This window comes from Enhydra lutris, unplaced genomic scaffold (assembly GCF_002288905.1).
Source record: "Enhydra lutris kenyoni isolate GAN:26980312 unplaced genomic scaffold, ASM228890v2 scaffoldscaffold48, whole genome shotgun sequence".
Taxonomy (NCBI): domain Eukaryota; kingdom Metazoa; phylum Chordata; class Mammalia; order Carnivora; family Mustelidae; genus Enhydra; species Enhydra lutris.
In genome coordinates this window covers 5,291,420-5,315,796 of record NW_019154132.1, presented here as the reverse complement: position 1 = coordinate 5,315,796, position 24,377 = coordinate 5,291,420, and the positions used below count along the sequence as shown (strand labels likewise).

General features: G+C 43.3%; 1 protein-coding gene and 1 pseudogene across 2 annotated transcripts in view; one reads left to right on the top strand and one right to left on the bottom strand.

The window, feature by feature from the left end:
• Positions 1 to 24,377, top strand: part of LOC111156703 (LYR motif containing 4) — a 159,223-nt gene that overhangs the window by 40,874 nt on the left and 93,972 nt on the right. The window contains exon 3 of one of the 2 annotated variants that reach the window (XM_022517740.1): positions 12,012 to 12,077. The exons of the other annotated variant lie outside the window; for it this stretch is intronic. Coding sequence (XP_022373448.1) covers positions 12,012 to 12,077 — 66 coding nt within the window. Of the gene's footprint in view, positions 1 to 12,011; positions 12,078 to 24,377 lie in introns of those variants that run through there. 2 annotated transcript variants of the gene reach the window in all.
• LOC111156666 lies at positions 4,777 to 6,423 on the bottom strand (annotated as a pseudogene).

Sequence of the window (24,377 nt, the reverse complement as noted above, 5' to 3'; positions counted from 1 at the left end):
CAGAGTGTTCTTTTCTTAAAAGGGAAATTAGAGCAGATTATACCCCTGCTCAGAATCCTCCAGAGCCTTCATAGCACGATGGCAGTAAAATCTGAAATCCTTAAGAAGCTCTCAAAAACTCTCCATTGCTCGTCTCCTTCACACTTTGGGATGCCTTCCTGATGTCCCTGAAACACCCCAGCTTGTTCCCATCGTGGAGGCTTGGTCCCCTCTGCTTGGAGTACTCTCTCCCCAGATCTTCTGTTTCTTGATTCCCTGTTTCCCTCAGACTTTTATTCTGATTTGACCTTCTCGCAGAGGGCTGTCCTGACCACACTGTCTAAAAATTGCCTTCCTTTTGTCACTCTGTCCCACAGCCTGCTTTGATTTTCTTTATAGCATTTATCGGTCCTGAAAATAACATCACTTATTGCCTTGTCTGTTTTCTCTTCCTCCGTGAGGATAGGGATCTCCCCTGTCATGGTCACCAGTGCCTGACTGGCCAGAGCATGGGCTCTGGGGCCAGCCTGCCTATGTTCACATCCTGCCTCAGGCTTCTGACTTGGAACTTGAGGCAGATACTTAACCTCTCAGTGCCTGATATAAAATGCAGATGAGACTAGGCCCAACCTCATGGGTTATGATGAGCAGCAAGTAAATTAACACATGTGAAGCCCTAGAAGGATGCTGGCACATAGTAAATACTTGCTGTTATTATCATCAGGAGTATCTAGAAAAGCCCCCTCTATGGTGGACTCTCATAATCCTCTGTGGGCCAAAGGAGTGTGTGAAGATATATTTGGCCCCTGAGATCATACATCTCAGGCAGGGGGTCTGAGCCACCAAATCGTGATATCTTGCTGGCTACCCATTGTTATGCCCCAATAATGGGTCCGTGATTAAAGGAGCGAGACTGATACAAAGCGAAGGTCAAGCAAAGCTTTATTTCGCACCAGGCATCAAGAATCAGACCGAACGTTCGGGGACGCACCTCTTACAAGAGAGGGCGACTCTTCTCTGTTTCACAGAGTAGCTTTTAAGGGCAAAGGCCACGCGGTCGGGCCTGGCCATGCACAGGTAACCAATGAGATTGTGACACACACAGGAAACTCCACAGTGATGCTAGGTGACCAACTGAATTACAATTGACCCTAGTAGACATTTGAACCAGCCTATTACACCTTGATTAGGATTGGCGCCAAAAAGGCTCCCAAAGGCAGGGTGGGGCCCTACTCCTTGGTAACCAGGGAGACAGTATGCAACCCCCCCCCCCCCCACCACTGATCGGATGTCTCCACCTGGCCTGACCCACCCTTGTATCTGGGCTTTGTTACCTGGAGCTGGTTTCCGGGACTTGTTTTTAAGTAAATCCCCTGAGGGAAGGAGAGCAGGGACAGTTTAATAAAAGCCTCTTGCTAAATAGGTCCTTACACCCAGAACCTCTCCTCAAAGAGAATGAATCATGAGGGGAAAGTGGAAACCTGAGGGGGCCCTTAGCCTCTAATCTAACGAGACATAACTGGTATGAGCTCTAATACCCTTCCTATCAGATCCCTCTTCCTCTTGCACACTTGGACGCAAAGACCATCCACTCAGATGCACATCAATCTCAGCATCACTTTTGCGAGGATGACAAAGCCCCTAGACATCTTTGCAGCTGTTGGATATGTACGTGTGTAAAGGCAATGCTCAAAGTGGAACCCTCCACCCGACTTGTCCTCTTCCGACACTGTTTACCTCTTCCCTGCTGTCTAGGCTGTCTTGAAAGTGGATCTGGCTCTCTTTGGACATGTCTTCAGTCCCTTCCATCAGCTGTGCTGCTAATAATGCAACTGCACACGGTTAAGAATGTGAGTTTTTAAAGAAGTCTCTGAGCAAAGATTTTCTTCTGGTTTTTCAAGGTAGAGAAACCAAGGTATAAGCTGGATCCTTATCCATGGCCACATGGCCAGACCATAGCTTAGAGCAAACTCAGAAGTTCAAAGACATGCACTCCTGAGTCAGTAGAAATGGAAGGATAAAGATATTCTTAAGTCATTCCCCAATTTTGTACCCAAGATAGGTCAGGATCAGATAAACCCAGCGCAGCCTCTCCTCAGAGGCCCTTCTTCCTTCGTGTCCTTACTACAACGCTGAGAGATTTCAGCTTCATTGTGGCAACCCAGGGTTGCCAGGGTTCAGCCAGAACCCAGAGTTCTGCTTAGCATTAGTATTTTCCATTCTCCTTTCACACCCTCCTAAGGATTATTCTGATTTCAAGAAGTAGCATGGCAGATCATTTTTCCTCCATTATGAGCAAGTCAGACTCCTTTTGCTCACTCTCTATAATTATGGCCCACTCAGTAGAAGCCTGGCATACACTTGTTCTTTCTTTGACATTCTTAGACCAACTCTTCCCTGAAAATTATAATCCAGTCTGTCAGTCTCTAACTTCTTCCCAGGGACAAACATCCTCTCATATCCTATAACCAGCAGAGACATCCTTCCCCCTTTCTTTAAATTCCTATTATGTCCATATAAAATGGTTCTGTAAAGATAGATTGACCCTGCGCGCCTGGGTGGCTCAGTGGGTTAAGCTTCTGCTTTCGGCTCAGGTCATGATCCCAGCATCCTGGGATCAAGCCCTGCACTGGGCTCCCTGCTCAGCGGGGAGTCTGCTTCTCCCTCTTTCCCTGCCTCTCCACCGGCTTGTGCTGTCTCTATCTCTCAAATAAATAAATAAAATCTTTTTTAAAAAAAGTTGGAGAGGCCTTTTGTGTATGTGCCAGATGGTGCCAGAAAGGGTGCACAGAAGTTGGGTTGTGTATAGAGTTGGGCTAACAGCTCTCTCACAATCTGGGCAGCAAAGAAGTACCTAAGTACTTGCTACCTCAGACAGTAAACAAGGCCCCTTGGGTCTTTCATATCAGAAAGAAAAGCAAGAAGGTCAAGCATGCATTCATCTTGGTTCTTTCTTCCATTTTGCTGTTCTAAAGGTATTCTTTTTGATTTCTGTTTATAAGGCATGAATTAGAATAGCTCTCAGTAATCACCCCCACTCATTAGAGTTTGTCATGCCACTGTGGATTTTAAACAAGCAGAGCCTGCCTTATTTAGTGTCACTACTTCAATGTTCTGTACTCTTGCAACTCAAGGTGACCTCTAGAGACCATTGCCATCACCCACGGGCCTCCTCTCCCTGTGTAAGTCACAGAGATTTTGTGTTCTTCAAAGCAGAAGTATTTTCCAAGCGTTTTGACGTAGAGCGGTCACCTTTGTTACCTGCCTAGCTAACCAGCCACATGTCTGTGAGAAAAGATACAGAAGAAGCAGTGGAGGGTGGGAAGCTCTGGCTACAGTGGGCGTGCCTTGCCAGACCCGTCTTTCTGTACTTTGACAGAATTTCCCTGAATATGCCAATTAAGATTGTGCCTTTAGGAATACTCAGCTACAGCCTAAATGTGTAGCAGCTTTATCTAGAAACCCGGTGAAAACACGTATCTCTGCAGAGTTTGGGTTTTCCAGCTGTGTGATGCTCTCCATGTTCATCAGAGTGCATCCAATGAAGGCCGTGCTGCCTGGGTTCTCAGGAAGAAGCACTCTGGGTAATAGAAGGGGTGTGTGTGTGTGTGTGTGTGTGTGTGTGTGCGCACAAGTGCATGCGCGTGTGTTATAGACCCTTTCCTTACACAGTTAACTGAGTAAAACCATAATCTCTAGGAGAGGAACAACTATTCCCTGTTGAAAGTTTCCCAGCTGGGGCACCTGGGTGGCTCAGTGGGTTAAAGCCTCTGCATTTGGCTCCAGTCACGATCCCAGGGTCCTGGGATCGAGCACCATTTCGGGCTCTCTGCTCAGCAGGGAGCCTGTTTCCTTCTCTCTCTCTCTGTCTGCCTCTCTGCCTACTTGTGAACTCTGTCTGTCAAATAAATAAATAAAATATTTTTTTAAATAAATAAATTAATTTAAAAAAAAAGAAAGAAAGTTTCCCAACCACCAGCTTAAGTAGGCTAGCAGATTTAGCACTAAATTTCCATCCAAGTACTGTTTGGTTCCCCCCCCACCAAGGACGGGTTGTACATGTACTAAAGTAAGGAAGGCATTCCACAAAAGGAGGTTCCTGTGCAACTTCAGTATTTGGGCGATGATACCTGATGCTGTAGTATGGGATTGTACATGCTGGGTAACAGCAAGGTTTCGGAGCTTTTCAGTGATAACAGTTTTATGCCACACAGGTCGTTCTTAAAGCCAGTGCAGGGTGTTTTTGGTGTGTTTTGTGTTGTTGTTTTGTTCTGTTTTGGTTTTTTGGGTTTTTTGGCAGGGGTGTGGAGGGAGATAGGGGTTTTCTGTTTTGCTTTGTTTTGTTTTTAGCAAACAACTTCTTTGCATATATTTTCTCCAAATCACATTAAACAAAAGTTGCTGTCATTTTAGAATCAATGATTATGTCTTTCTTTAATTAGAAAAAAAGTTTTACCTGAATATTTATGTAACTTGATTGCTGTTTATTATAACAAAGAAGTTTCAAACTGATTTGTAGAATCCATTCAGTAACATAGGAGATTGAAATCCATCTCTCAAGAAGATACAGTTATGGCTGAATGTATTTGGTGTTCAGAGTACAGCACGAATAAGAAAAATCCTTGCATGTCATTTGGTTCTTGGTGCGGTCATCTGTATTCATCTCTTGAAAAGCAAAAGAATCCATTTGGTGTTTCAGTAAATACCAAAGTAGTTGTTCAAAAACAAACAAACAAACAAACAAACAAAAAAAACAAAAAAAACAGCTTCCACAGAGAGACCCAAGAAAGAGCAGCTTCAATGAATGAGTCCTAGGGTCAGGTGAGTCCTCCTTTCATCCGATGAGGGGTTGATGTCGGGACTGATGCTTCCACTGCTGGTGAGGACCCCTGTGTCACCCTGCTGCTGGATGAACTCACGTGGAAACCGCTTTTGGGGCTGGTGGCGGTGACAGACATACTCTTGCTGTTAGGGGTGAGGTGAGACTACCCAAAACCATAAGAGGACAGTACTGGCCGTCAAGTCGGATAAGAAGAGGAAAATCCAAACCTGGCAGAGCTGATGACGAGCTTTATGTTGGCCTGTGGTGGGATGGTACTGAACGGTCTGTTAGCGAAGGTGAAGAACAGCGGGGTCCATTGCAGTCACGCTGGGCATCCATAAAAGAGAGGGTCTTCCTCATCCTGGGAAGAGCGGTCTGGTGTTAGGTCAGTAACATCCACTTCCTTCTTGCCTCATTGGCTACAGTCACTGAAGAAGGCTTTTGAAGACAAACAAACATTGAAATGTTTGTTTTTGTATGTGATTGCTGGGTACTTTCATAGCTTCTTTCTTCTGTCTCATTGGACACCAAGAACCATCTTCTTGGAATGTGACCTCATACACATCAGAACAGTCATTGAGAATTTCCGTAAAAAGCCCATCTAAAATTAGACTCTTCATGGGCAGCTTTTTTGTTCAGGACAGATCCAAGCGGGCTTCTCATTCATTGCAGATAAAGGGCAGCATCAAAACACTATAGATGTGTGTAAGTCACTGCATGGCATGGGATTGCCGGCCTCATTTTCCTTAAAGGGCACATCAAGGATACCTGAAGGAACTTTACTCTCAGAAGCTGCAGTAAGTTTTCCTTTAATTAGTTTTCTGGAATGATCAAGGTTTCCAATACCCTTCCTTTCTAGTCTCTATAATGACATGGCTGATGTGAGCTTTCACACAAGATATACAGAACTGGAGTAATTCTTTCCAATTTCTGTTGCCAAAGAAATGGAAATCTGATTTGGCACAGCTGAAGATAACCCAACCAAAGATGTATTTATGTTCAATTCCATTTTTAGGTGGTGATGCATAGCCAGGCAAAGGAAACAGCTTCCCATTTGCTTTTATACAAAGACAGTTGGGATAGTTTTGTTCTTGAGTAACTTGACTCTACCAGGCAAAGTACCAGCTGAACTTGGACTATATAATCCTTCCTAGCATCTGGCAGGGAAAAAAAAAAAAAAATACCTGGATATGTTTCTCTCTCTAACTTGGTAAGGTGTCAGAACAAAAATAAAAACTTCTCTAGGGGCGCCTGGGTGGCTCAGTCAATTAAGCGGCTGCCTTCAGCTCAGGTCATGATCCCAGGATCCTGGGATCGAGCCCCACATTGGGCTCCCTGCTCAGCACAGAGCCTGGTTCTCCCTCTCCCTCTGCCTGCCGTTCTGCCTACTTGTGCTCTCTCTCTCTCTCTCAAATAAATAAATAAAATCTTTAAAAATAAATAAATAAAAACTTCTCTTGACATTGTTGGCTACTGCTTTCAGCTAAAATCGTGGGCTTGATGAGAACATCAGGAACATCACAAAGGGGCAAGTTTTTAAACTGCCTATCAGGATGGACAAGAGGAATTAGGGAAGATGGCACCTCAAACATAAGTATCAAGCCATTCGGAGCAGATTCCATGCAGCCGTTAAAAATAGTAGAAGGGATGCCGGGGCGACTCAGTCCGTTGGGCGTCTGCCTTTGGCTCAGCTCATGATCCCAGAGTCCTGAGTTCGAGTGCCACGTGGAGTTCCTTGCTCAGCGGGGAGCCTGCCTCTCCCTCTGCCTGCCTCTCCCCCTGCTTGTGCACTCTCTCTCACTCTCTTGCTCTCTTATAAATAAATAAAATCCTAAAAAAAAAAAAAAATAGTAGGAACAGGGTTGATGTTCCAGGTAGCCCTCATTTTAGTTAACCTGACTGTGTGTATGTGTGAACATTTTCAGTGTTTCTTGGCTTACACTTAATTACTTTATTTGTAGGTCACTAAAAGCAAAGTCATTGCCCAGTTTATTGGCATTTTGGATGGTGATAGATGAGAGTCTCTGAAACTTTTTTTTTTAACTTTTGTTTGCTATTTTATGGTTTAGTCTTTCAATGGCCAATCAAGAGAAATGACCACCAATAACTTTTTTAGAGTGCTGGTTGTGAAATGACAAGCTCGTGAACAATGTCTGTCTTCTCTCACTGTCAGTCACTGCAACATCCATTCCAGTGCCCTTAATAGTGGGTAAAACTTGAATTAAAGGGCGCCTGGGTGGCTCAATTGGTTAAGCAACTGCTGGCAGCTCAGGTCATGATCCTGGAGTCCTGGGATTGAGTCCCGCATCTGGCTCCCTGCTCAGCAGGGAGTCTGCTTCTCCCTCTGACCCTCCCCCTTCTCATGCTCGCGCTCTCTCTCTCTCTCTCTCAAATAAATAAAATCTTAAAAAATATATTAAATGGGATCTTAATATTTTTTTAAAAAACTTGAATTAAAAGTCATATCTTACCCATGGTTCTCATCCTTTATTTTTTTTTTTAAAGATTTTTTATTTATTTTTTGACAGAGATCACAAGCAGGCAGAGTGGCAGGCAGAGAGAGAGGAAGGGAAGCAGGCTCCCTGCTGAGGAGAGAGCCCGATGTGGGGCTCGATCCCAGGACCCCGAGATCATGACCTGAGCCGAAGGCAGCGGCTTAACCCACTGAGCCACCCAGGCGCCCCGTTCTCATCCTTTGAGGAAGCCTGTGAAAAGGGAGGATGGTTTTAGATCCTTTGGAATAAAAGTAACAGCACACTGTCTATCTCTCTTTGTGTATACCTTTGGCGTAAGTACCATTTTGATAGTGTAGGGGAATCTCTAAGATTTGCATGACAGTTGTTTTGATGGAATAAAGAAAAGTCAACTCCTACATTAGGGACATTGAAAATATATGAAAAGAGTGCCCCCTGGGTGGCTCAGTTGGTTAAGCATCTGCCTTCGGCTCAGGTCATGATCCCAAAGTTTTGGAATCAAGTCCTAGACTGGGCTCCCTGCTCAGCGGGGAGTCTGCTTCTCCCTCTTCCTCTGCCCCTCCCCCTTGCTCGTGCTCATGCTCTCTCTCTCTCTCAAATAAATAAATAAAATCTTTAAAAAGGAAAGAGAAAGTGAGAAAGCAAAATAACATGAAAAGAATTATATACACTATTCATAATAGCCAAGGGGTGGAAGCAACACAGATTCCCACCAGTGGGTCAAAAGATAAACAAAATGCTGTGTATACTTACAATGGAATATTAGTCAGCTTTTTTTTTTTTAAAGATTTTATTTATTTATTTGACAGAGAGAGATCACAAGTAGGCAGAGAGGCAGGCAGAGAGAGAGGAAGGGAAGCAGGCTCCCCGCTGAGCAGAGAGCCCAATGTGGGACTCAATCCCAGGACCCTGAGATCATGACCTGAGCCAAAGGCAGCGGCTTAACCCACTGAGCCACCCAGGCGCCCCGAATATTAGTCAGCTTTAAAAAAAGAAGCAATTTCCGACACATGCTGCAGCATGGATGAACCTCCAGGACATTACACAAATGAAGGAAGTGGGTGAAGGAAGTGGGTCACGGAAGGACAGATTGTAGGTGGTGGTTGCCAGGCGCTGGAGGAAGCTGGGTGCCTGGAGTTACTGCTAACTGGGTATAGAGTTGCAACTTTGCAGGTTGAAAGAATTCTGAAGCTTTTTTTCACAACAGTGTGAATGTACTTAGCAGTACTGAACTGTATACTTAAAAATGGTTAAAATGGTTAATTTTAAGGGACTTTTCTCCACAATAAAAAATATCTGCCCCTCCCCCACAAAAAAAGAATTACAGCTGGTCATCAATTTTTTCCTTAATCGGGAAAAATAAAATTAAGTGCTTTAGACGTTGATATTTAAGCGTGGGGAACTTAAGTCATTTGAAGCTTGAACAAGTAGATTTGTATCTGTGAACCTTCAGTTTCCTATCTGTAAAATCAAAGGATTATATGATGATTTCTAAGGCTTCTTCCAGTTCTAAAATCCCATGGTTTAACATTTCACATAAATATCTGTCCCCTTCTTTTTTTGCAGAAACCTACCTAATACATTTTTTTTTTTAAATAAACTACTCTATGCTCAGCTTTCCTTGACCAATTTTTACTAAGATCTTAACAGAGTTTGGGCTATAGATAAGTAAAGTTGTAAGCCAGCTATGTATTTATACCATCATAAATTTCAGGACTTTCTCTTGGTCAAACCTTTCTGTTACAAGAACAGTCAGAAAATTGAATTATTTTATTAATGTTGCTAGAACCTCTGCTATTAGCCTTCCTTTCTGATAGAAGATGTGTTACTAGTACTACAGCACATCTCTGAGCACAACATTTTCTTTCGAAGAAAATTAAGTAGCAATTCAAGAGCAATAATACGTTAACTTGATAGGCAAGAAAAAGATTAAGGTGGTCTCCTCTAGCCCCACCTTCATGGTAATGCTAGTTTCTTCTTGATTTGACTTCTCCCTGCTCCCTGGCTGGCTTCTCAGCTGCATGAAACATGATCTGTTAGATAAATCAAATGACACTATATATTCTGTAATTCCATGCCCACAGTTTCCATAGATATTTATCAAGCACCTAGTCTATGCAGTCTAATTATGAGTTGACTTTATAAGCTCTTTGGAAGCAGAGTTGGGATTGGAATCTTGAAGTCCATCAGGACCTTGTAGATGGTCTTTCTCATTTTGACTCTCAGGAGACAAACCTTTCGTCTTCATTCTAGATCACACCTATTTGTTCATTTAATAGAACAGAAATATATGGACTCTAAAAGGGTACCCCAGCAATACTTTTCCCCATGCCTATATAGATTAACTAAGATTAGATCAAAAGATCAATCTATGATTTAAAAACTAATAAAGCAGTCAGAAGCAAAGGAGATTTAAGCACTCTGTCTTGGACTTCAATAAAAATCCTCAGGAAATCAACATGAATTTATATACAGTGACTGGAATTGCCCCCTGAGTGAACCCTGCATCTTTTAGATAATTGAATTCTTTCAGTATGAATGAAAGATTCCCCAAACCCCTGTCAAATGAGAAGGGTTGATTACTTTTATAGCTTGGCCAATGTATGACATTCATTTTTTTTCCATCTGTTCAATATATAGTTTTTCTGCAGCTATAAAAAAAATTTCATAGAAGAATTTGAGCTAATTTCCTCCCTCCCTGCATTTTCTAGAAATTCCAGTAAATCCTCGAGTCTGGGGCAATACTGATGGCATTCCTGTAGAAGAAATGCCTGTGAGCAATTGTGCCTTCAAGTTGCTTGACCCCTCCAAGATCGACATGTACAAAACAAGATTCCATTTTCTTTCTGCATTTTTCATATACAGTAATAGTTCTTTTTCATACTTGCGTGTTCAGAAGAGCTCATGAGGAAGGCAACAGTAATGCTATTTATAGAAAGTTTTGCTTGGGTTTTCATTTGGGAACTCTTATTATCCTTTTCCCATGTAGCCTACTGAGCTTTTCACTCTTGCATTCCTCAAAGAACCATTTTTGTTGCTGAAGCATCCAAAGTCAAGTAGATACCATGAACTCTGGAGCAGAAAGTACACTGATCCATAGCAAGAGTGGAAGTTGTAATCTCAGCTCTGGTAGGACCATACTGTGTGATCTTGGGGTCCTTGTTTATTCGCCTCATCGACCGCATGTGTAAAGAGATGGTTTTACTGATAAATATTGATGAAGGTGATGCCGGTCTGTAGTGGTGGTGGTGGTGATGATTGTGTGCTTGCTGTCAGTGTTGGCTCATTGGGTCCTCTTCCCGCACTGACACTACAAAGCAGTTTGAACAAGTTGTCTCAGTTTTTAACGGCAGCCTTGTGAGAAAATGCTGGTTTCCTCATGCTTTAGATGAGGAAATTGAGACTTTGAGTGTTGGAATAACTCCCCAAGGACAACACAATTAGGGGAATGGTGGGCCCACATCTAGTCTCACTTTTCAGCCAGTTCTTAGAAGAGAGATCAAACTGTGGGTGGTCTGATCTTAACAGGGATAAATAAGACACTGGAGTTGGGAGAAGAAGGCAAGAGGTAGGCTTCCTTTTCTAATTGCTCATTTAGAATTCATGTTAGAAGGTAACAGCTTACCTTCTGTAGGCTCATGAATAGTTTATCCCTAGGAGCTGATCTCCTTTAGCATCTCTCAGAAAACTCTGATTCTCTCCCTGCCTTCAAAAGAAGAAAAAAAAAATACAGAAACCACAGTCTGAAAAATGTTAAAGTTCAGCCACCTTATTTAAGAAGTGTTTGCTCAGAATTTCCCCATAGATCTGAAGGTTGCAGCTCCAACTGTGCTTTTCCTGACAAGCTATCACTGAAGTGCCCTTCACTGGAAACCTTTTGATGCCTTGTTGCTTGGCTTGTCCTTTCAAGTAATCAAAGTTAATTTCAGCCATGCTTATGCAGAAGATCTTCTTCTAGGATGACAACGGAACAATGTCACACCTTCTAGGCAGGGCAGTGGAAGGGGCTTGCCCCATTTATGTTTATTTGTGTTTCTGTACCACATCCCCTGGGGTGGCAGGGAGCCAGTGATCCCGCACACCCAGGGCATGTGCGAGAAGTACCTTCGGTTCCTGAGCACTTGCTATTTGCAGTTGAATTTTTTCAAACTTGATGTGTTTCATCTGTGTATATATATGAAGGGTAGATTCATTGGTGCTGTTGGACAGAGACCTCCTAATTATACATCTGTGAGTCCAAAAACTCTTGTCGTTTTATGCAAAGACATAATAGGAGTCATGGCCATGAGAAGGGAAGAGGGTCAGAGCCAAATACACCTCACCTGAAATCCTAACACTTATTCAGTAGCCTCTCTGGCCTTGTTCATGTTCTTTAATTTCTCTTAAAATATCACCATCACACCATTTTTCTACTCAAGGCCAAGGAGTACCATTCTGAAGCTAATGTTAGTTTTGTACCAGCTCTGTTTTTGAAATACCAAAGCCAAATGTTGTGTCAGAAATTTTCTCTCTTCCCCAATCTGGTAATTAAGGCTGTCATGTCATGAAATAGTCCATTATAAATAATCAGAAGGCTCTAAAAATTCTCTGAGATGTGGCACCGGAATAATCTTCGTTTTATTCAATTAATGCTTGTGTACAATTAAGTCAGTATTTTAAATAGTTTCCTTTACCTCAAACATTTCCACTTCTCGCGGCCTAAATTCGTCTCTTCTCCCCACCCACCTCAACTCCAGAATGCAGTGAAAATAGCACCAACCCAGAGGCCACGTGGAATTCCCCCTCAGTCTGTCAGAAATTAGCAGTAGCACCGCCCTAAGGCCATGACCTTTTAGGCCTCATCCATGAAAAGTAGGGACTTGCGGGCACTTGTTTCCCAGATCTCCAGGGGCACAGGAATTTGTGTGTGAATTGGCATTATTGAGATCGGACTTGGGGCTTCTTTCAACAGGTCATGCCGTCTCACTGGTAGGTGAGCGTGTTCCAGAACTGCCTCCACAGAGATGGACTTGCCTTTGGAGCCCAATAAAAACCCAGACGCTGGGGCCCAGGAGCCGGCAGCCCTGGGGTCTGCCCACAGTCACTGCCAGTGGGCAGGCAAGTCCTCTCCTGGCCCCTTCCTCCTGGGGCTCGGGTGGGGGCTACTCCGTGACGCTCCAGCGTCTCCCTCACAGCGGACACCTTCTGACTCAGAAAATAATTGCTAACGTTTGTTAGGTCCCAGAAACACACCTGGGAATGTTGGATGTTGACCAAGGGCGAATTATGTCACCGACCTCCTCTGTTTACTGAATTGACTTTAAAAAGAAAAGCGAGCTGCCCTGCGCTCACAGACAGTGTGTTTTGTTGGGTGTGGGGGAGTAACAGGGTTATGTAATGCTGAGTTATGTAATGTTCGTTCTTGGTCGCCAGCCCCAGCAGCGGGGTCGATTCGAGAAAACCCTTTGGCTATACTTCGTAAAGGCTTTTAATACCATTGAAGGCGGGACCGTTACCCGAATCATGGTGAGGTCAGGAGTCTTGGAACCGTGCACAGAAGCTGCCCTTTCGGACAGCTGACAGATTGTAAACATCTCACTTAACTAAAGAGGTTTTCTTCACTGGGCCTCGACAGGCCTCTAAGAAGGAATGGGATGGAGAGGAAGAGACCAGTAAAAAGAGCAAAACCAGATGTTCCTCTTGCTGTGAACTAGGTTCTGAGCATGGCCACACCTTGTGCTTCGTTTTGTTTTTTTTCATTTATCCACCCTTATGGGAAATTTACAGACATCCATGTTTTTCATAATACCTAGTAGTTTTCTCACTGAAATGTGTTTTAGAACAGAGTCCATTTTTCCCCATAGGACATGGACCACTCTTTTCTATACTGGGCAGTTTAGGGGCGTTAGGAAGACAGCTTGCCCCCCTGTCTGTCTATGTGCCAGGCAGAGCCCGTCCCACAGACAGTCCTGCTGGATGTCCTGCCTGCGTGGCCCTGCCATTTCATCACGACTTGGTAGGGCAGCCAAGTCTCTCCTCTGCCAGACGGCAGGCTCCTTGAGGGCTGGGCCTGCTGTGTCCGTTGGACCAGCACAGCACAAGACACACAGTACACGCCCAGGGAACACCTTTCTGTGTTCACCAGCTCCCCATGTGGAGGCTTTGAAAGCCCTTCCTTCTCCTTCCTTGCCTGCCAAAATCTTGTCCACCGGGCCACCAAGCACTGCAGTGGTGTGTTCATAAGGCATGTCTGCCCTTAGCCTCTGACCTTCCAGAAAGGCAGGGCTGTTTCCTTGTTCATCGTGGTACTCCCCGTGCCTTGTAGATATCGTGAGCCTTTCATTAAATCCTTCACAGAGTCATGATGGCTTGGTAGGAAGACACAGAAGGCCTCAGGGCAAGAGCAGCAGATTGGCCTTTCTGACAAGACGTCTTCCTGGCATCTTCGTGAATACGAAAGGAGACAACGCGTGTAACACCCTCTAACATCAGCAAAGCCGCTCCCCAGTGAATAGAGTTAACCTTCAGTACTCTGCACTCAGCCCTCAAACTAAGTATCCTGCTTTGCCTGAGGTTGTGGCTAGTGCTCGTACCAGAAAGGAAGCCAGGAGCTCCTTCTGGAAATTAGTGTGTTGGCTCTGCCAGAGGAAGCTGAAAACAAAAGCCAATCTGGTGAGGTGAATTCCAACAGTAGGCGACAAGGCTGTTAAACTCCGTTCCAACTTCCCCACCCTGCTAGGAGGCATGATGGGCACGGGACCAGGGAGTCAGGAGTGGTTTCGAATCCTGGTGGTCACTGCCTAGCTTTCTGAACTTAGGAAGGTGACTTCCTGTGGAACTCCTTCTCCTGGTCCCACCTTGTTGGGAGGTGAGAAGTGTGTCTATGAAGCAAGCAGCAGAGCGCCTGGCCCGTGGTGAATGTTCAGATGAATGAAAGATGGTTGCACCCACGTCCATGCATCAGCTTGCTTCTCTCCAGACTTCTTTTAAAATCTGAAGGGCTGAAATGACGGAGCTGTGTCACAGTTTGCTTCTAGATCTCTAAACATGCAGAAAGGGAGCTGCCGCCAGTCTCTTTCTCAGGCAGCTCTGTTCTCCACTCTCCTCCGTGGCGACACCAGAGGCTTTGCTAATCTGCAAGCTCTTGGCATATGGTACTTGTTGTAATATAGGTCTGACTCTCCGAAATGCTTTTTGGTGGTTTCAGTGAAGCTGCGAAGACTAGATTCCAAGTGACAGTTTCTGTATGAAATATTTATCACATGTGGATAAAAGCATATCCACCAAATGGAACTGGGAGGGCAAAAGGGAAATGCAGTCCCCATATTCTTACTTTCTTATTTTAGATGTTCCCGTCACATTGCGGACTACCAGGCAATGAAATGAAGGAGAGGCTATAGGAAAATAAAAAGAGCAGGTAGGACCAGTTGGTATTTGTAAGTGGAAACTGGGGGTGCCTTAATTTGAATAAATAAAGGTGTCCTTAAATTCAGAAGATGGGAAGGCAGAACCAGGAGCCCTTAATGGGCCCAGCAAGCAGAGCACACTATACAGGTAGAAAGATTTGGTTCCACCATTGTCTTTACATTCACGCTCATACACAGAGAACAGTGCCTGATCAAAAGGCATGTCTTCACAGAGCTTGGGAGAAATTTTCCATAGATTTCTGTAATGTTCATCTCAGGCAATCCATATTTATTCCTAAGTGCTATTGAGCGTCCGCTGGAACGAACTACCAAAGTAGGGGCAGAGAGGGCTAAGAACGGTCAGTATCGGGGCACCTGGGTGGCTCAGAGGATTAAGCCTCTGCCCTCGGCTCAGGTCATGATCTCAGGGTCCTGGGATCAAGCCCTGCATCGGGCTCTCTGCTCAGCGGGGAACCTGCTTCCCCCTCTCTCTCTGCCTACTTGTGGTCTCTCTCTCTGTCAAATAAATAAAATCTTAAAAAAAAAAAAAAAGAATGATCGGTATTTGAGGAACTTGTTTTGTGATGACAGATGAATGACAATTCATATTGGAACACAAGCTTCATAGAGGTGGACGAGTCATGAGAGTTGCATGTGTGGATTCTTCATTTAATGGGGGTTTGCTCCTTGTTTCCTTGAGGGCAGGGACCATGTCTAGCCCCACACTTAACCACAGTGCCTTACACACTGATAATGCTTAGGAAATATTGCTGAATGAATTATGTGCTTTGGGGCCCCCAGATGGCTAAGTCAGGTAAGCGTCTGACTCTTGATTTGATCTTAAGTCATGATCTCAGGGTCATGGAAAGCTCACGGTATCTACAAGGTACCACGGTGAACAGAGGATCCCAGGCTTGATCCTGGGATCAAGCCGCACGTCAGACTCCACACTGGGCATGGAGCCTTCTTAAGATTCTCTCTCCCTCTTCCTTTGCCCTTCCCCTGCTTGCTCGCTTACTCTCTCTCTCTCAAAAAAAAAAAAAAAAAAAAAAAGGCTTTAATTCTAAAGGACTAAATTATATATGTTTGAGTATCTTAGTAGTGGTTCGGTGTCATTCATTCTGTTTATGGAATAACCTTTATCAACAAAGTAAAAAACCTTACCTGAGCTAGCAGTTTTAATCCATAAACCATAACCTTCTAGAACCATAGCCAATTATAATAGCTCTCTCTGAGACAGATAGTGGTCCTGCCATACATACAAACTTATGACAATCTATTCATATTGTGGGCAGAGGATTGGGAGAAATAAAGTGGAGGTTACTGTAGCTGCTCTGGAGAGGCCCTATTAAAGCAAGTCATTCTTGTCCAGATATCTGAATGAAAAAGACTGGCGAGTCAGTCTGATGCTTATTCCATTGCCTGCATCTTCCTTTGGTAGCGTCTTGGGATGGCATTAGGTTCATGTTCCTCTGTTTATATGTAAGGAAATTAGAAGCTGGGAAATCAGCCTGTCCGTGATAGGTGGGGTATCAAAGGCAAGTCTGGGGAACCAAATACTGCGTAATGAGCCAGGTTCCCCTTTGCCTCTCTGGTCAGTTCTCCAGAGTTTTCGGGAATGCAGGTGTTATAAAAAAAGGTTCTCAATTCATTATGACTTATTCACCTTTACCCTTTGGGAGAACTCTTTTCATGTGAATTCAGACATGCCCAGAAATGTAGGAAGGTCAAAAGCAGTCATATTCTCGCCAGGATTCTTTGTTTAAACAAAACCATTATGAAAATGCAGCTTACCAGGGCACCTGGGTAGCTCAGTCAGTAAAACATCTGACTCTTGGTTTCGGCTCAGGTCAGGATCTCAGGGTCCTGGGAGTGAGCCCCATGTCCAGCTCTGTGCTCAACGGAGAGTCTGCTTGAGGATTCTACCCGTCTGCCCCTCCACCTGTTCATGCATTCTCACTCTAAATAAATGAATAAATAAATCTTTAAAAGAGGAAAGAAAGAAAATTTAGATTACCAGAAAAATGTAACTAGAGGTTGACTGAACATTTATAAAAATTAATTCTGGTTATGGCTACCCAATGACTATGGAGACTACAGGGGTTACCATTTTTATCTCTTCTTCTATGCTACGTGCTGCAGGCAATGGGTCATTTCATTTACAACTACTCTGCCGCACATCCTCATTTTACAGTGAGGAAACCAAGGCACAGAGAGAGGGGTTAAGGAAAGGGAGACTCCTTAGCCGTAGTGGTTGAAGGCAGGATTTGAGCTGAGGTCTCTTATCGCCATTCCTTGTGGCCTGACAGTACAATCTTTGATTGCATTTTAGTAAAATGATTTTATAAAAATTTGATTTAGATACACTTCTGTAGCCTTGAAACCCCCCCCATTTTTTTAATGATGTAATTTTTTTTTTAAGATTTTATTTATTTGGCACAGAGAGAGAGAGCATGAGCAGGCAGGTGGAGCAGCAGGCAGAGGGAGAGGGAGAAGCAGACTCCCAGCTGAGCAGGGAGCCCCATGCAGGCCTCCATCCCAGGACCCTGGGATAACAACCTGAGCCAAAGGCAGACGCTTAACCGACTAAGCTACCCAGGTGCCCCTGAAAACCCCTTTCAACTAAAAATCAGTGGGTGCTCAAAATCAAGGAACGGGTTTCTGGGGAAGGTACCCATAACACTGTGACTCTTGGATCTCCATGCCCTGGTCCTCGGGCACACAGAGAGAATGAGGCACCGCGCCCCCAGGTCCTCAGAGCTTTTCGAGCCTCACTGCTGGCGGGATCTGAAAGACAGATTGTTCCCTTTGGAGGCAGACCCAGAGGCCTGACCCAGGGCTGAGTGCAACGCAGAGAAGGGAATTAAATCTGACCAGTGAAATGACTCATTCAAAGAAAAGGGATAGTTTGTGTCTTGAGCAAATTAAACTTCCTCCTCCCTCCCCCCGCAGTTCAGGGCCATTTGAGGCTTTGGTATATTTCCAGGCCATGTCAGGGATGTAAAGTTTTTTGTCTCATCAAGAAGGAGGACATATGCTTGTCCATGCACTTGGGCATGCAGGAGGGACCTTTAGGCATATATTACCAAGGTTTGCCAGGTTACTGTAGCCCTTCCTTGATACTAAAAAGAAATGAAGACTGGCACTTTCCATTATCAAATACCCGTGTTACTTAATCACCTCAAATACTTGTAACCATACACATGTGAAGTTTTCCACTATCTAAGCACTTTCTACTGTTTGGAAGAAAACTATCATCAGTCTCAAAGCAACCATACATTTCCCTGAGAAGAAGAATGTTTTCATCTTAATTTTAACACATTTTTTGCCTGTATGTTGCAGTACACATGGGATACAGTTCCACTCAACTTTATATTTTACGTCTTCTATTACTGGAGGAAGCAAAGTCTACCTGATCTTTAGTGGGACCTTCAAAGACAGGACTTCTCACTTTCTGCTCATGGTTCTTCATCTTGATTGTACACATTAGAACCACCTGGTGCTTTCATAAGTCCCAGGGACCAGCCCACTCCAGGCCAATGGAATTAGAGACTCTGAGAGTAGGACTCAGGCATCAGCAGTGTTAAAATTCCCCAGGTGATTTCAACATGCAACCAACGTCGAGAACCAGGAGTTGATACTGCGCCCCTGAACAGGTCCCCACAAACCTCTCACCCTGCACTGAGTGCCTGTTCTCCAGAAGGCCAGCAAGTTGTCTTTGATTTTTGTAACAACTGATCTCTGGGTCTCTCTAAATTAACCTTTGCCCCAGGGACCATCTTCGTTCTGCTACACTTTCACAGAGATTCAGACTCTAAGTTTTCTTTTATATTGAACAATGAAACTCTCTCTTATTACAACTGGAAATCTCATGTGTTCCCATAGTGTGCATACGCCTGTTGGAGTTCTTTGGGGTTCGGCTGATAGTGCAAGACAACATTCTTAAAAACCAAGTAGAGTAACACGGCTTAATGTCAAGAGAATAGCAGAGACATCTTCTCAGGAATGCAGTCTTCATCTCAGGGAGAAGTTATTTAACACTGTTTGGGGGATATTTTCTAGTGCAGCTGAGGGTTTCCTGCTCATGTAAATTGTAGCTCATCCGTCCTGTGTTTCTGCTTGTCACATAAACCCTGGCGATAAAAAGATCTAAAGAGTCCGTGTCTTCATAGCAGCCATAGTTCAAGTGTAGGTAAAATTATTCATGAAGTCATGTACCTTCTCTCCTTTCAGGGGGAATAGATGCAAAGAAAAGGAGATTAATTGAGCTCTAGACCAAGATAGATACTTGTAAGATTTGTTCAGCCTTTCAGGATATTTGATAGGAGTGTGTTCCTTACTTTGGTCTTTTGTGAAACACCGCAACCCTCGGATGCACAAGTTGTCCTCAGCATCTCCTCTCAGATAGATCACCATGGGAACAGCAAAGAGACCAGTGGAAGCAGAACAGGGCAGCAGCTTTTGGGAGCCAGCCCAGTGACAAATGCTAGTGCACTGGGCCAAATGTTCTAGCACTGGATTATCAGGGCTTAAATTGGGGTGGGTTGGCCTGCTGGTACACCAAATTTTTCTCAGGCTATTGTCTGGAAATTTCCTAGTCTGATTTTTCTCAACTCCAGAACCAATCAAGATTCAGCCTGTTGGTAAAACTTTCTGATGAAATCTGGCAATCTGTTCTTCCCTAGTGAAGGCCAATATTGTGTAGATTTCACTAAATCATGTGTTCCTTAACTTGCTAGAACATTCAGTGTATGCCTTTTTTCTTTAAATAACAGCCTTGAGTCTCTCTCTCTCTCTCTCTCTCTCTCTCTTTCTCTCTCTCTAGTAAATAAGTAAATATTTTTTAAAAGAAGGAAGAGCACATAGGTGGCTCAGTCAGTTAAGCATCCAACTCTTGATTTCAGCTCAGATCATGATCTCAAGGTAATGAGGTCAAGCCCCTGGTCAGGCTCCTTGATCAGCAGGGAGTCTGCTTGAGATTCTCCCTCTCCCTCTGCCCCTCCCCACTCTCCCTCTGTCCCTCCCCTTGCAACGCTCTTTATCTCACCCTCTCTCCCTCTCTTCACCCTCCACCCCCTGAGCTCATGCTCTCTCTCTCAGATAAGTAAATCTTTAAAAAATAAAATAACAGCTTTATTGAGACTTAATTCACATATCATAAAATTCACCCATTTAAACTATACCATGCAATGGCTTTTAGTATATTTACAGAGTCGTGTGACCATCACCACAATCATTTTAGAACATTCAGTCATCTCAAAAAGAAATTGCCATACACATCATATACACATCATTAGTGACCCCATTTCTCCCCAACCCACTCTCCCCCAGCACTTGGAAACCACCGATCTCCTTTATGTCTCTATGGATTTGCCTACTGTGGACATTAATATAAATGGAATTTATTTTTGTGACTAGTTTCTTTAATGTAATATTTGCAAGGTTCATCCATTCATAGTATGTGTTGATGCTTCATTCCTTTTTAATAGCATTGTATGACTGTATCGCATTTTATCTATCCATTCATCAGCTGAGGAACATTTGGGCCATTTCCACTTTGTTGCTATTATCAGTGATGCTTCTATGAGTACTAGTGTACAAATTTTAGTGTAGACATATGTTATCATTTCTCTTGGGTATGTACTAGGAGCAGAATTGCTGGGTCACATAGTAACTCTGTTTAACTTTCTGAGGAATGCCGCCAGCCTGTTTTCCAAAGTAGGTGCTCCACTGTACATTACCATCAGCAGTGTGTAAGGCTTCTAATTTTGCCACATTCTTGCAAATACTTGCGGCCATCCCAGTGGCTGGGAATGGTCTAGCTTTAAATTTAACTTGGGAAGCTAATGTTGACCTAGTCGCTCTTGGAACATTCAAGGGAAGGTTAAGATTGCTTTTAATTTTTTGTCTGCATGAAGCTCAGGCCAGTCCTTCTCTAGATCTAAACCCCACCTCTCTGTGAGAACCAGTTTAAGATGTTGTTGTTTTTACAGTGTATATAGGAGTTAGGTGTGGCTTAGCTGTGTGCACTGGGCAGCCGGGGGTTGAGTCAGATGATCTGAAGCTCTGGATGAGAATGCTGTCTTCCATTGTTCCACGAGGCCCTCCCGGAGCTTCATCGAAGAGATGAACTTCCCAGATGAGCAGAGTAATGTGCTTTCCCTTTCAGAATTCTTTAACACAGTGCATATTGATTTTTTTTTTTAACTCTACCTTCTTCCGTACAAAAACTCAGCTGCTGTCTCAAAAGCATAGACCTCCTTACCCCAAAGTCAGTCAGTCTTTTTTATAACCTTATTCTTTACAGATCTGATGTCACTTACTCCTTGAAACTTCGTATCTGGTCCTTTCTCTCATGTAAACTGTTAGCCTCCGTTTAGTAGATATTTGCACTTGGGGGTTTTACCAGCACTTGAAAGCCATCATGACCAAAACTTAATGAGTTATCTTACCTTCCCTTAAACTAATTCTCCTCTGCAAATTCCCAGTACTTCCCATTCTCTTCGTAATGCAAGCTAGAATCCTTCCTCTCCCCTATGCATGGAGAATGGAGCCTTGATGGTTTATGTCACCCATTTAAAATAAATCTAAGCCTCTTTTTGGGTCCTCTAAAATAGGGTACACGGGAATATTAAAATTTGTTCTGAGGTACTACCCTAAAAACTACCTTTTTCTTTAGGTTCTGGCTTCGTACATGCTATTCACTTGGATAATCAGGTCTAACCAACTCAGGTACTTGGCCCAGCCTTTAGCTAAGTCAATGTGTGTCCCGATCTTTGACTCCGCTTGAATACTTTGCTTGTCTACCTTATCACGAATCACCAGTAAGCATTCTGTTTTTTTTCTGTAGAACTTTACTTGAGGTTCTGTTAGGTATTCCTGTTGACTAGAGGCTCATCTGTTTAAATAATCTCACTGTTAATGTGAAAGCACCCTTTGATTCCTGGCAGCCTAATTTCCCTGGGCATTTATAGTGGTTAGATGTGTATTGATGGACATTACTCTCTAACTGTTTGTGTCAAAGCACTCTGGGAGGCTCATCAATCTTGTGCTTTTTTTAATTGACATCAATAATGTGTTTGCATTTATCAATATTTCCTAATTGCCAAGTTATAACAGTGGAACTTCTGCCATAAATCCTGCCTACAGATATCTTCAGACATTAAGGTTTAAGGTTCGTATCAATATTTTGATGTATTATAAATTTTTTTATGAGGATTTTTTTTCGTATAAGAAAGGAGGAACAGTGTAGCAAGAGACAGAGAGAATTGAGTCGGTGTCATCATATAAAATTAAGTTAAAGGGCCAAATCATTCCAATGAAAAGAGAAGAAAGCTATTTCCCAGGTCAGTACAATATGTTCCCATAAAGTTCAGCGTTGCTGTCCAAGTGAATGCTAATGTGTCTCCCTTGTGAGTGATGTACTATGCCAAGACTCTTCCTGGGAGAGAGATTTGAACAAAAGGACAGTTTGCCCTCTTGCAAAGAAGGAACTCTTACCAACTCATTTTTCAGGGGGGGAAACTGAGGTGTGGTAAGCTGAAGTTATTTGCAAAGAGTCACTTAGTGACTTTGCAGTGCCAGGACTCATACCCAGGGCCCCACGGAGCCCATGGCTGGATCCTTTACCTTTCAGAGACTCCCAAAGGAGAAGGAGACCCACCGGTGTCGAAGGACTGAATCGACATCATCTGTTAGGCATTTGAATACTCCAGAATGTTTGGCTCAGAAAAAAGATGAATGTGAAAGGCTCAGGAGGCCTGTCCTTGTATACCTGAAGGCACTTCCCATGAAGGAGATTAGACATTGTCTTCTGTGCATGTCCTAGTTACAAGTGTGGACCCAGGAGTCACACTGGCCCCAGCAAATCCCAGCTCAGCCACTCACCAGCGCCCACCCTTGGCCAAGCCGTTTGACCACTCTGTGTCCCACTTTCTTCAGCTAAGATGAGAGTTTTGACAGTACCTACATTATATGCTTTTTTTCAGCTAAGTGGTTGTGAGGATTCAGTGCGTTAGTAATGTGAAAAGTGCTTTTGATCAAGATGCTTGGCACAAAGTTAAGTGTGAAAAGTGCCACTGTTACTAAAGCCAGACTAGGTATGAGAAAGGGGTCTCTTAAAAAAACAAAACCCACTCACCATTTATATATTCTGCAAATCTTTATGTATGAGACACTGTTCTAGACAGTGGGACGCAGCAATAAATAAGCCAGATCTAGTCCCTGCCCCTGTCCTCATGCTGTTCACATTCTGTATTAGGGAGAAAGGAAATTACTGCATGAATCAATAAAGCGCCATTCAACTCCTGAATAAACCATTTCTGACATTGTGACCCCCTCCCTTTCCCTGATAATCACTGAAGATGTCCAGGCACAGGCTGACCAACATCATCGTGAGAGGGGTTTGCCACTCTGGGATTTTATGATATTCTGACATCCCTCTGTAAAGTGATTACAGTCACTTTATACATACACTTTATAATACAATCACTTTATAAAACAAACTGATTAAAACATCAATTCCAACATTGCTTTACTTTAAAACTGTCTGTTGTGAGGTGAGGTGGAGAGGTTATGCAGGACAATCCTATGAGGTACAAAAAGGAAATATGGGACTACTTATAATTTTTATCTCCTCTTTTTAAATGTGTATTATTGTGTGTATTTTATAATGTACGTAATTTAATAGCGCAGGAGCACATGTGGATAACATCTAAATAAATACAAATATAACGTTAAATTTGCATGTGTAAACTTACTTTGCTAATGAGGTAAACGATTTAAAAAGCATGAAGTCAGCCGCTCTAAGTTTTACCAAAATGAATGGAGCTTTCTAAAGTCAGAAGCTATTGCAATAATGAAACAGTGTTTTTACGTTTTCCTTATTTCTAATGTGGTCATTTATGGGTAGTTTTCACCTTTAGAGGTAATGGTTTTCCACATGAATGGAAAATTACGAACTATTTTGACCTCTACTGAAGAACTTAAAAATCAGTCATGATAGTCCTAAATGTTTTTGTGGGAGTTAACAGTTTTATTGCAGTAATCTTCTCTTGAGCTCATGAGCTAGGTCTTCTACCCACTTTGGAGAGGAAGGAACAGAGCAGTTTTAGAGGTTATACCCAGTACTTTAAGCAACTAATCATTTTGCCAGGGAACAGAAATTTTAAAATTAAGAACTATAAAGCTGATGCTCGTTACTAGCAGTATACCAGGGAGTACCTGTTAGCCTGGGTCAAGGTGAAGGCTAACCAGTCTCCTGTTGCTAGAAGAAGGACAGGAGCTATTTTTTTTCTTACTATTGCCATCCTTAGCTCTTACCTCAAAGGCAAAACCCTATCAAATATTCAACCTATCAATAAATTCAACAGGATTTATTCAGAATCTGGAATGAGCCAGGCCTTCAAGGCGCTTTCATTTTACCAGAGGAGGTGACTTTTCTTCTCTAATCCCCAAATCGGGAGTGTGAAGTTGACTTTTAATTAGAGGCAAATTTCAGCTTGGGGGATAGTCTCCATGTTCTTTCCCTCCCCATCTCCAGGATCCTTAGTTGTGATCAACAAAAAACAACTCTAGTTAATTTCAGCACAAAGAACACATAATATTAAATATGTGCTCAATTAATGAACAGCGAATTCCTCCTGTCTGTTCCTTACTCCCATTACTGGATAAGGTTTTAGGGAAAAGGGGACAAAGAGTTTAGAAGCTTGGAAAGGA